Source organism: Dendrobium catenatum, unplaced genomic scaffold (genome assembly GCF_001605985.2).
Source record: "Dendrobium catenatum unplaced genomic scaffold, ASM160598v2 fragScaff_scaffold_1483, whole genome shotgun sequence".
Taxonomy (NCBI): Eukaryota; Viridiplantae; Streptophyta; class Magnoliopsida; order Asparagales; family Orchidaceae; genus Dendrobium; species Dendrobium catenatum.
Window position 1 is genome coordinate 671146 of NW_021319945.1, and position 13693 is coordinate 684838.

The following is a 13693-nucleotide window of genomic DNA, read 5'->3' on the forward strand; positions in this document are numbered from 1 at the left end:
GTCTCCTGCCGACCACGGTCCTTCAGGCCAAACAAACCTGTATATGTAACTCTTACCATGTAATGCAATCTATATGATGTACATTTGCTACATCAATCCAAGGCCTTCTCCCAAGAAAGGGCCTCATTTGTAATCGACTACAAATACTAGTGGATTCATTCAAACTGGGCCAGGCCCCGTGGTTTTTCCCCCTTTTCAAGGGTTTTTCATGTAAAAACTCTGGTGTCTCTTATGAACGCTACACCCTCTCACTTTTCTGATTGTGTGCTGGATTTTCGTACAATGCTAAGACATTAAACTATATATTTCTCTACCGCCGCGAATACTTCAGGACGCAACAAGGGTATAAAATCCATGAGTGCTTTTGGAAAACACTATGGAAAAAGGTAGGATTATTATTAAAATTTTCAACAACCTATCACACATAAACTGATGAACAAATTGATGTAGTAAATATCGATTTAGGTGATCTATTGCAATTTTTTATTGAAATGCAAGCATCTGGTGAGGATTTCGTATTGCCTATGATTGACTTTTCATATAATTTATATGTCAATTAGCCTATTGGTATGAGTCCATATGAATTTACTATAGGATTTTAATCTAGAAAATCTATAGATTTAATTTTGTTGAGTTTTTATTGTATAGTCTTAGCGAATTTGCACAACATTTGCATGTGATATGCATGAACATATTCTTAGGAAATTGACTATTAACTATGATAATTATAAATTTGCTATTGACGCAAACAATAAATATATAGATTCAAACTAGTTTGTAAGGTGGTGATATGTATGAATCCTGAATGGTTTCTTATGCTGTTTTTAGAAAATTAATTGCAAGAAAGGCAGGACTATATAAAATCATACAACACATTAGGATAGCAATTTATAAATTAGTATTAGATTAGTCTTCAATAAATTTGATTTGACTTTATTTCATGAATTTATTATCGATGCTTTGGATTCTTCTTTTTTTCTATCTTGTAAATTAATATCCAACACTTTTCCGGACCATTCTACTCTTATATGCCTAAAATTATTTAAATGATGAGTGAATATCAACTATTGATAGTAGATATTTGAGGTATTATTCTATGTGATGGTGTGTCAGAGCTGCTTGTGGTGATTCATGGGTTATTTTATAGGAAGAGCGATAATAATGCCCATATTTGCTTGACAAATATCATACACTCAATTTGTAATAGCCTAATTTTTTCAAGGCATGTAAATTTGATGGAAATTTAAAGATTCATGCGCATCAGAACCGCATAATGTGAGTGTTGAGGTGAGCACTTGCTTATTTTGAGTTTTGAGGATACTTTAGTTGATTTATTTCATGGATGTTGATTTTTTCTATTTATTTGAAGTACCATGCCTAAGATAATGATGCTTATTGGAACGGGATGTGTTTTCAAATGCTTTGATTCCCTTAGTCCATTTGTCTAATTATTTATGTATCAAAATGGTTCAATTATGCTCTTTCTGGATTCCTTGGTTTAGTTATTCCCGAAATCTTGTTTCAACACATTAAGTTCTTTGTTGATTGTGTTTGTTTGTTTTTCATTAGATTCTTACTTGAATTAGCTATCACTGTTGTCCATACCTTTCTTTTGAGGGTAGCCATTATCTTAAAGATTTCTTTATTTCATTTGTGATTCACATGTTTTGCTATTATTTGTTTCCTTATTCATTGTTATTGACTTTTCAATTTTCTCATCTATGCACTTTTTTACTATAATAGGGATATGAGAATCCCATACTTTTAATTTGTTAGTATAGCCACAACCAAAATTCGACATTTGTGGGATTGGCTAAATTTTGATATGCAGTTTTTGTTGGAATTGGGATTGTGACTTGTTTTGCTGGAATCCGATTGTTGAAATTAGGACTTATAATTTTAGGCTAGATTTTTCGACCTCACGTAGTGGGACAAAAGCTTGATGTTGTTGTTGCTAGATTTTGCGATTTATGATAAATTATCAAATTTCGGTCTTTTGTAATTATAAATAGTGCTATCGAGGAATGTAAAATTTCATCCCATTTTTTAATGAAATTCAAATTTTCTCTCAAACTTTTTATGTACTGTTGGATGTGAATTTTTTATGTGCAGTGTAATCATTAAATGACAACTTATTGGGGAAGCTTTCTCATTGTACTAGCATAAGACCTAAATTTTCTTTGATGAATATTTACTTTTTAAGCTATGTACTTTATGATTGATTTTTGTATGATATTATCAAATATTTTATGCATTCAGGAAAATAAATGGATTGGAGAAAAGGCTAAGGAGATAGTTTAGGATTTAAACTATGATATTCAAGTAATAGTTGTACTAGAAATTGTGTAGGTATGATTGTAGATATGAGTTTGAAGGATAATATTATAAAAATTAATAGAATTGAAGTTATAATTATAGCTTTAAAAATTATTGTTGATGCTAAGATTATTAATATTATAAATATTTATGCTCCTCAAATAGATTTAAATATATTTTCAAAATTAAAATTTTGGAACAATTTAAAAGAATTAATGCAAAAAATGCCTCTTCAAAAAAGAGTTTTTATTGGAGGATATTTAAATTGAACATGTTGGTAGAGTGGTAAAAGATTTCAAAAGCATTCATGATGACTATGGGCGTGGAGCGACTAATGAAGCTGGTAGAACCATATTAGATTTTGCTCTAGTTTATAGCCTTATAATTTTGTAATTGCTAATACCTTATTTAAGGAAATAGGAGCATCTCATCACTTATAAGAATGGATATAGTAAAACTCAGATTAATTATTTTATAATAAAATTATATTTTTTAGATTACAAAGATTGTAAAGTTATTCCGAGTAAAAACTTATGTACACTATATCGGTTGTTAGTTTTGGACTTTAAGATGAATGAGCAAAATATGAAAAATAAAGTAAAATATTATCCTAGAATTAGATTGGGTCATTTCAAGAACACTAACATATATTTTTAAGAGTTAATATTTTGACTGTGAATGTGGGGAAGCTAATGTTATGTTGAAAAAAATATCTAGTAATATTAAGAATGTTGCAAATGGTGTACTTGAAGTATCAAAAGAAAAATGTCATAATAATATAAATAGTTAGTGGTGGTATCAAAATGTTCAAGAAAAGATAAAAAATAAGAAATTTTGTTATAAAAATTAGTTTGGATGTAAAAACTTGAAAAGTTGGAAAAGATATAAAGGAGCCCATAAGGCATCTAAGAAAACAATATGCAATACAAAAAATAACTTTTAATAATTTATATAATCTATTAGGTACTATAGAGGGAAAATATGTATGTATAAGTTAGTCAAACAAACAGATTAAAAAGGTAATGATTTAGTTCAAGTGAAGTGACTTAAGGTTGAAGATCAGAAAGTGGTTTTTTTAGAAAAGGATATTCCATAAAAGTGGTTAAGATATTTCAATAAATTTTTCAATGAAGTTTATGATAATATGATTGACTTTAGTAATCTTAGCACCCTAAATAAAAATAAAAATTTTATTTTTATTATCGTAGTAGCAAAACTAAAGTTAGAGAGACTATAAAGAAAATGAAGTGTGGAAAAGTTGTCGGACCTGCTGATATTCCATTAGAGGTGTGGAAATGCTTAGGAGTTGAATGATTTTGTTGGCTTAGAAAAATTTCATCATTATTTTGAAGACTAAAAAGATGTCAAATGAGTAAAGAAGAAGTGTGTTAATTCTTATTTTTAAGAATAAATATGATGCACAAGAGTGTGAATTATAAAGGAATTAAGTTAATATGTCATACATTAAAACCATAGGAGAGTTATTGAGAATAGCTTACGACGTGATATTAATGTTTCTCAAAATCAACTTGGATTTATGCCAGATAGGTCTACTATGGAAGCCATATATTTATTGAGAGGTTTGATGAAGAAGTATAGAGAGAATAAAGAGGTTGTACATATGATATTTATTGATTTAGAGAAAACATATGAAAAAGTTCCAAGAGAAATGATTTGGAGAGTTCTAGAAAAAAAAGGAGTTAATAATGTTTATATTCAAATTATTAAGGATATGTATGCAGGAGCTATTGTGTTCAAAGATAATGTGGTTTGACCAAGTATTTTTCTATTTCAATTGGATAACATCAACGATTAGCTTTAAGCTCATATCTTTTTGCTTAGTCACGAATGTTCTTTCTAAATATTTACAAGAGGACGCATCTTAATGTATGCTTTTTGTTGATGATATTATTCTTGTTGATAAGACTAGAGAGGGAGTTGAAGAAAACTTGAATTATGGAGGTCAATCTTAGAGTCTAAAAATTTTCGTTTAAGTAGATCTAAAATCGAATATATGGAGTGTAATTTTTGTAGTAATAGATTTAGTGGGGGGTTTGTGACTTTGGACAATCAAGTCATTAATAAGAATACATATTTTAGATATCTTGGGTCTATTATTCGAAGTGATGGTGGAATAGATGGGGATATTAATAGTAAATTCAAGTTGGATGGTTAAAGTAGGGAATGCATCGGGCTTGTTGTGTGATAGAAAAGTACCCCTCGAATTTAAGTGAAAATTCTATAAGATTGTGGTAAGATCTGCAATATTTTATGAAGCAGAATGTTGTCCATTAAAAGAGAAGCATAAAATTAAGTTAAGTGTTTCGAAGATGAGGATAGTCAGGTGGATGAGTGGCTTCACTCTTAGAGATAGAATTCGAAGCAAGTAGATACGTGAAAAGGTTGGAGTAGCTCTAGTGGCAGATAATATTAGAGAGAGTCACCATAGATAGTTTGGACGCATAAAACATCGGCCTTTCGATAACCCTTTTAGGAGAGTAGATGTTTTGGATTTGGCCTATGTTAAGAAAGGTAGAAGTAGACCAAAAAAGACTTGGTTAAGAAATATTAGAAATGACCTTTTAGATTTAAATGAGACTTTGACTCTTAACATGACACAAAAGAAAAAAAATGATTCATATAGCCAACTTTTTAACCCCCCGCATAGTGGAATAAAGACTTGATGTCGTTGTTGTTAGTGTTGGTGTTGGTGTGAATCCTAGTGATCCTTGCGTAAATTTTTATTCAATCTTAGATTTCTTGTGGGAGGAGAAAAAAAAACTCAAGAGTACTCGATGCTCATTGTGCACTCTCTCCATGGCTCACCATATCCTAACCAATGTTTAAAATTGCGTATTCGGGTATTGAGGCATTTTTCATTCGTGAGGCGAGGCATAAGCCGCAAGGCGTTTTGAGGCGTAAGCCTCAAAATCAAAATATTGCGTAAACATAAAATGATAAATTTTTTATATACTAATGAGTGAATAATATAAAACATAAAAAAGCATAAGATATAAAGTGAAATCAAAATATTCCAATAATAAGACAACATGAAATATAGTTCAACTCAAAATTCTATCTTTCCCAAATCCCAGTATTCTTTTCATTAACATATAATTCCAATTTCTAAAAATAAATACCAATGACATAACACATAAGAACTCATAAGTCATCAGCACTGTCATCACTAAGGGGTTCTTCATTTGAATCATCATTATGATGAACTGCTGTAACACCCCACAGTACCCTTGACTAGTACTGTAGAGTGTAACAGCTAAAACATATCATTTTCTTTCCTGAAAGTTTTTGAAAATAGTTAATCACTTGCATAACTATACGAAGTATCTCATAAACCTTCATTGATACATTAACTGAAGTACTTAACATTTTAAACATCCACAACATATTACAGAGCTACTAAGGAACATCCAAACAAAATACTTCAAATGAGTGTTTACATACCCTTAGCTAATCCTTACTAACAGATATAGAAATAACACATAACATTGAGGTACTTAAAATCTAATCAACAACAACTTTATCTTTTCCTTTGCCTGTAAAAACAGCCAGAAGAAAGTTCTGGTGAGCTATGAGGCTCACATAAGCTATGCAAAATTAAATAATAATAAAAATGAATTGATAAAATGAAATGCAATATTGAGCTAATCATTGCACCAACTTATCATTATTTGAAAAGCATCAAAAGCATCATATTAAACATCATCCTTTATGTCATTTGAGATATATATTGAATATTTAATCTTTTAAAAGATTTGGCTATATTTTAATATATTCAATAGAGCCCAGGTAAATCTGGCATTATCACCATTGAATTTCATAGAGGTCCCTTTTGCCTCTATAGGGGTCCCTTTTGCCCCACCTGCTATGCAGGTATCCATTTCCTTGGGGTCCCTTTTGCCCACCTGAAAATGTAGATATCATAATATAAACTAGCCAATCTTTATTAAATAAATATTCAATAACTCTCATATTCATAATTCATATTCTTACCACTTATAAAACAGTACAAGTGTTGCAAAAAGAGTTTAATATGCATTATCTAACAAATGCAAACTTCTTTCTTTAACATATTATTAAAAAGATTGAAACATCATACTTGATCAAATATTAATTTCACTTTTCCACATAAAAGACATTTGTTTAACACGAATATCTCAATACAATCTCATGGTTAATACGTAAATATTCATAATATATTGACTTACTCAGATCATTGAAAAGACATAATAAATATACTAAAAAAATCAGTAATTAACTTTACATAACTTACATTCTTGATGAATTGCCTCTTCCAATTCTACCCCACTTAATCTTCTCTTCTGATAAACTCTCCCAAACTTCCTTTCTGCATATATCTGATGGATCCTAAAATTTCGATTGATATACACTTCTTTAGAAACTTTCCTTATCCTTTAAACTTCCACACAAATCATTAAAGAAATTTGAATTTCTTACCTCAATTCGTTCTTCCCTAATTTCCTCTTAACTTTGTTTTAATAGGACTCTTTACTGTAATTCACTTTCAAATCATGCTGTGGAATTCAATATAAACATGAATAATATACTAAAAGTTTCTTGGTAATCATTATGAATTTAAACATAACTTTACTTACCCAAATTGGCACAATACCTTGATCTTTCGTTAGCATTCAGCTTTCCTCCCATTCTACTTTCTCCTTCATGTTGTCTAAATTTTCTTTGGTTCTGTTTCTTCCAAACCTTCCAAATTCCTGCTCTATATTTGATTTCCAAACCCGCACAACATTTCTTTTATCGAATTTCTCTACAGTGTTGCGGCACTGTACCGAATTTGCTACAGGAGATTCTGCGAATGGCTTATGGCGGAACTGGGATGAATTTACTACAGTGATTTCTGGATCACTGTGCCGCCACTAGGTATAGGATTTTCTGGATTTTGCCAATCAAGAAATTCAACAAAGCAATAAGCCGATCCTTTACTGCCTTCAGTTTAACGAAAATTTACACAGCACAGTGCCATGCTTCTTCTGGCTTGCGTGAAACTAAATGAAAGAAGGGATAAGAGCCCCACGTAACACCTCTTCAGAATACATAGCAACTGCCATCTAATTGCCATCTCACACTTGCATCTTATGAAAGCAACTATTCAATAATTAATTTCATTTAATAATTTACTTAATATTAATACAAAATTCATTGAATAATAAATAACTATTAACTAGCTATTAATCTATCTAACAATGTAATTAGAATATATTAACTAAACTTATTAAATTTTAAAAGATATAATTACCTGATTTTCTGGTTGTTACAACTGCTCTCTCCCCTTCCTCCCTCCTATAGAGTCCAATGTCGGGCATTTACTTCAAGATTTATGTAAGTTTTAATATATATAGCGTTAGACGTAAGCCTCATGCCAGTGAGGTGAGGCGGGCCTCAACCAAGTTGAGGCGCAAACCTCATAACAAAAACTCGAGGCGTAAACATCGAGGCATTTTTTACTGGAATTGCGCAAAGGCGGGCCTCAAGGCGAGCCTCATATTGCGCAATTTTAAACCATGATCCTAACCTCATCTCTTTTCATGACTCGCACCCTCGCTCGAGGCTTTGCCTTCTTATCATATTGAAGGTTATGCCACACACTCGTGCCTTTGGCGTACTTATGTTGTCTGTGGCTTCGGCATCGTTCGACTCCGTGCGTTGGTTCTACTAGCCAGTTGCTTGTGTTGTCCTTGTCTTGCACTTGTGTGAGGGGCTTCACCCCTGCTTCAACTTTTCCTAAATTTGTCTCTGTCGGGTAGGTTTCAGCCATACCTTTTCCCTTGTCTGGGAATCAATGTTCTTCTCTTTGGATTATTTTCTCATTTCCTCTTTCTAAATTCTTGCCACTTGTATCGTCACCTTCTTTGGATGGCACATGCAGACTACCCCCCCTCCTCGCTCTTGAATATGACTCTCCATTCTCCCACATTGATTGCACCTAGGGGTATGGTTGATGCCCCAACTAGGTTTGCGTCATCAAATCCTATCTCGATGCCTTCTTGCTTCATTGAAGTTCCTCGTTCTTCTTCCTCTCCTTTGTGGATTTGGACTCTAGTTGCTCACCCACGACGTTTTTTTGCTGACATGGTTGGGGGATTGAACATTTTAGGTTTACATTCTTCTTCATCAAATTATTTTCCATTATTTTTTTCACTATGATACAACAACAATTCAACAAAAATAGCCTTGAAACATGCTCATTTTCTTTGATGAGATTATTGTACTTGCTAGGCTAATTTCTTTTTTGATTACAACAACATATCAAGCTTTTATCAGGCTATTTTTTTTTTATTACAACAACAATATCAAGCATTTATCCCACTATGCGGGGTTGGCTATATGAATCTTTTTTCTCCTTTGTGTCCTGTTAAGAGTCAAATTTTCATTTAAATTTAATAAAAAAAGTGATTTCTAATATTTATAGCCAAGTCTTTTTTTATCTTTGAAAAATTATCTGTAGACTAACCCAACCTAGATATAATTCACAAATTCATGTTTGGCTTATATTTGGTGGATGACTATTATGTTGGGCTTATCAACCCATATCATGTCATCATATGACTATCTTTAGAAGTAATTTACACCAGACTTTTCTCTTATTGCTCATACTATCTTAATGGTTATCTGATACATATGCTAAAATGGTCCCCCATTTTGACTCCTTCGAGGTACCCCCTATCACTCTTATTTTGATCTCATTCTTGATACTTCGACTGCATTACTTCAACTAGTCCGCTTTATATTCTTTGAGTTATAAATTTGGAAAATATTTGCACGTAGTTTTTGCTACTGCTCATTTTTTTAAACCTTTTATGGTCGGAGTTCTAGTGGACCTAGATGGTGTTTCTCATTTTGAAAATGAGATGTGTACTGGAACTTTGTTTTTTGGATAATGGCAGATGGGTGAATTGGAACGCATTCTCATCCTATTTTTCTTCATGCAGTTGTTGGGCATAAATTATCAAATTGTTTCAAGGCTCATCCAAAGTTGAGAAAATCTGAAGGCGTAAGAGGTACAGTCAAATATTTAGATTCGACCTTCTATCTCTTTAATGGATGATACTCCATCAAATCAGGCCTGCACTCAGAATTTGAAAAGAGTTTTAATCTCTCCCTTGGAATTAAAGACAGTTAATCCCGCCCCTACTTGTCCTATTGAGATAGACACTTCATCATTGGCTGGTATTAGAATTGAGACTGATCTTTTGTTATTGGAATAATTCAACTCCCTCCAATTTGCGAATTTAGTGATGATCATGATTTTCATTAGCCTTATGATTTAGATGCGAGCATTTAGAGCTTCAATATAGTCTGGTTGATGAGATGCTCTATATTTACTAGACGGGATGGGAATCGTAAAAAAAAATCTATTGCCCCTTCTTATATTCGTTATGCTTCAAGTATGATGATCCAAATGAATTTTTCTGTTGTGGCTTACATGATCCATTGTATGTTGAATACTTGGTTATCTTGTTATCTTTGTATTTCTCTTTTTGGTTTGGCAATTTTTTGTAATTACTCTGGTTGTATTCATATCATTTTTTGGTTATAATATTATACGACAAGAACAACAATAAGCCTTTATACCACTATGTAGGGTTGGCTTCATTAATCTTTTTTCTGCTTTGTGTCCTATTAAGTGTCAATTTCTCATTTAAATTTAATAAAAAAAGTTCATTTCCTCTATCCTTCTTAACATAAGTCTGACTAATACATCTACTCACCTAATAGGATCATCAGAAGGCCGATGTTTTTTGTGACCAAAGCATCTAAGACGACTCTCTTATTTGCCACTGGAGCTACTCCGTTTTTTTCGTTATCTCAACCTAAACCCTATAATATTATTCTTAAAAACATTTAAATCTCTTGCAAAATTTTAGTTTGGACAACTTTAATCTTTTAAGACACATTTTGCTTTCAATTCTCATCCAAAGAGATGAAGCTTTTGCATAATTGAAGTCATTAAATTGCAAATTGGGCCTTTCTTGCTCGTGTTTTTATTTATGTTAGATGCATTTTAAGAAAACTCTAGACCCTTTGATATCTAAAATAAAAAATATAACTGTAAATCTACTAATTATATTTCCCATTGCATCCTTAATGAACTAGTAATATCTTAGATATATAAATACACGCTCCGATTGAATAAACTAAAATTCAATTCAAAATTTAATTTGCAACTGTTCAAATTTCAGTTGATCTTCTTAATGCAATTACGTTGTTCCATCTTTTCAATTTCTATGACTTCTAGTTCTTGATAACTTGCAAATTTGATGGAAAACTGGGTGAGGGAAGCCCTAGTCAGCTAGCACCCCTGCAATTTTCAGGCATTTTTTTTTAAATTCCATTCACCATAGCTTCCAATAAAGTTGCAAATTTTCTTTGATCCCTGATATCTTATTTCAGTTACAATAAAAAGACTTCTCATTCAAAGTGTATTATATCTTATAACAAAGGTTTTGTTGCTTTACAGCCGGCCACTAAACCATGAACTTGTTAATTGTTGAAACTTTATACTTTAGAAAGCGAATGATGGTGACATTTGACAACTTAGAAATCAAGAGCTACATGAGTTTTGACCACTTTGAGCCTTGCAGAATACTTAAATAAACTTTCCCAATTTAGCAGCATGCAGGCAAACTGGCATTCTTCATTTGAACTGCAAAGGAAGTTCTGTATCTAAATTCTTGGATGCTTCACTTATGGAGCTCGTATAATGGAAGTATGTGTTTTTATGTATACATGTATATTTGCAAGTTTAACGTGCTGTTTATGGTTCTCTTGATTGAATAATTATTTTAATAAATTTATTTGCTTACCAATGTTAGTACTGTGCTTTTGTGGTGAATTGCTGATGAACTTTGACTTCTGACTAAATTCTCCTTTGTATGGTTTGAGGATAAATGGGGTGAGTCAGAATTCATTTTATTTATTAAGAAATGTGTTTAAAGGCATATTAGGGAAGCGTCTCAGGACTCACCTTTGGAGAATGCTCCAGAACTTTGTGGGGATGATTGGGGCACACCCAACAAATCTAGGCATCACTTAGGCCATCCAAGGAAGCTTGTTGATAATATGATATGAAGCGCTTGTAGGCACAAGAATTCTCTTTGCTGAGTTTGAATTCTAGCACTTGCAAAAATAGATTGGAGAAGAATTTGGAAGAAATAACCAGAAATAAACCTTTTTATTGATAAAAGATGAAAGAAACGAACTAGATACAATGCATCCTCAATTGGAAAGGAGGATCCGTCTCTCCCAATCTTTACCCGGCAGCTAGAGCCCAAGCAAACCCTAGGAACTCTCAAAATTTAGCAAATAACCAGATAACCCTAACTCTAGAAAATCTCATCTATTTAAAACTTACAAATACAACCCTAATTTACTAAATTGCCCCTCTCTAAATAATAACCTGCCTAAACTGCCCCCTCATATTCAAGTACTGGGCCCCTCAAGGGGGCCGATTGCTGTAGTGCCGCTAGGAAATAAACCAGCCCCCCTGGGCTAGTTCGTCCAGCCCACCTAGGCCGGTCCCGGTCTATCATAATAATAATTTAATTAGCTTTCTTGAAGGTTTGTAGGATAAACTTGGGGTGAAGAGTTAACTCATAAAGTCAAATTTGTGTGCCTTCCTGTGCCTCCATACTTGTGCCTCGCTTTGTGATTAGTACAATGCCTGCTGTATATTTCCAAATTTTAGAACATTGTTCAAAGCTCAGAAGAACCGAACAACTTTGTGCTTTGTTGATTCTCTTAGTTCAAAGTCCATAATTGCTTATCACGCACTTTATGGTTTGCGGACTACTGTCTATGGACCTGCTCTTTGTTTTTCATTTGGCATTCTTAAGGTCCTCCTATCAAATTTATTTTCTTATGTCATTTTGATTCTTCATTGCCATATACTGTTGGATTCATTTTACGTTAAACCATTGCTCAATCTTTTTTCTGATTCAAAATAGATTTCGGATTCTCTTTTAAGTTTTCTTTCTTGTGTATTCCTCAGTGGAAGTCTTGATCTTCCCCTTTTTTGTTTATTTTTGCAATCGGTATTCCTGTAGCAATGAAACCCATGAAGAGGAAGAAGAATAGCACAAGATGCAAGCCATTGCCACCTTCTAAGAGACTACGTCTTGAAGCTCAAAGAGTCCTTAAAGAACGTGTCCAGGATATTGCTGACAAGAAGGGCATCAAACTTAGATTTTGCAATCTAAAAGAATGTGAAGGTCACTTACAGTCGCGGGACAGTCCATGTGGAAGTATAAGAATGGAGATTGGATGGCCACCAGGGGTCCCATTTGTTCATCCCCATGACCTTCCTAACAAGTCAAAGCTTGGCTTTCTTGAAGCTTATGAGCCTGGATGGACTGCAGCTCAGCAAGATATAGAGTTAAGTATTGTCAAACAAATAAAGGCCATTTTGAGTTTAGTTTGCTAAAGGCTCATCAGCTTTTACGTAATATTTCATCAAGTACTGTAGTATCACATCTTATAATGATCTTCTTTAAATATAACCTTTATGGTTATTGTGGTTCATGTAGACATCAGTCAATCGTCTGCCCTTATACTCTATTTCTTCAAATTTTAGCGCAGCAATAGCATATAAATTTGGCTACAAGATTTTATTGGAATGCAGAACCTATCAATCAATTTCTTGAAACATGGTTATTTGGCAAATGCAGGATCACTTCAAAATTGAAACAATATGATTAGACATTTTACTTTGGTATTGCTTTGGACAACACGGGTGGAAATTTCCCATCTTCCAAATGGATGCTTGGGATATGCTACCACTGCCTTGTTGGAAAGTACTAGATTGAAAATTGTACCATAGGAAAGATTTAGTTAGCCACTTAATCATAAAAACCTTTCTATTTATGATATTATTCTCATAATTCTATTTTATGCTTTATTTCTTGCTTATTGTGTTCGCCATAGTTGTCTATATATTGGAACACTAATAATAAAATTTGACAAAATTTTCTCCACTTAAATATGGTATTAGAGCTAGTTTAATACAATGACATCTATTGTATTGTCCCCAAACCCTCCCTTTTCTCATCATGAATCTTGTCTTTCTTTCCTATTTGCTCGCAACACCTAGGGGTGTAAACGAGTTGAGTTGAGTTGGATTTATAGTTAACTTGAGTTCGACTTGTCACAAAATTGGGTTAATTTCAAGTGTGAGTTGAGCTCATATTCTCAAGCTTGAGCTCAAAATTGCTAGGAAGGAGAATCACGAGGAAGTATTGACGAGACTAGTGTCTGGAAATAGGAGGTTACAACAGTAGCTCATTTGAGAAGGATCGACGAGACCAACGACTGGAGAAGAAGAGAA

General features: G+C 32.9%; 1 protein-coding gene and 1 long non-coding RNA gene across 5 annotated transcripts in view; one reads left to right on the forward strand and one right to left on the reverse strand.

Annotated features, from left to right (window-relative positions):
- The window catches only part of LOC110115500, a 42685-nt gene that overhangs the window by 20651 nt on the left and 8341 nt on the right, over window positions 1-13693 (forward strand). Inside the window, exons 4-6 of one of the 4 annotated variants that reach the window (XM_020848758.2) lie at window positions 9303-9371; window positions 10987-11080; window positions 12417-12555. In XM_020848758.2, the coding sequence (XP_020704417.1) occupies window positions 9303-9371; window positions 10987-11075 (158 nt within the window). In that variant the 3' untranslated portion in view covers window positions 11076-11080; window positions 12417-12555. Of the gene's footprint in view, window positions 1-9302; window positions 9372-10986; window positions 11081-12416; window positions 12745-13693 lie in introns of those variants that run through there. The other 3 variants (XM_028700322.1, XM_020848756.2, XM_028700321.1) reach the window with 3 other exon arrangements.
- LOC114581032 lies at window positions 5661-7528 on the reverse strand. Its single transcript, XR_003702842.1, has 3 exons — window positions 6951-7528; window positions 6793-6869; window positions 5661-6702 (listed from the first exon to the last, which is right to left on the reverse strand). It is a non-coding gene; the product is annotated as an uncharacterized LOC114581032 (long non-coding RNA).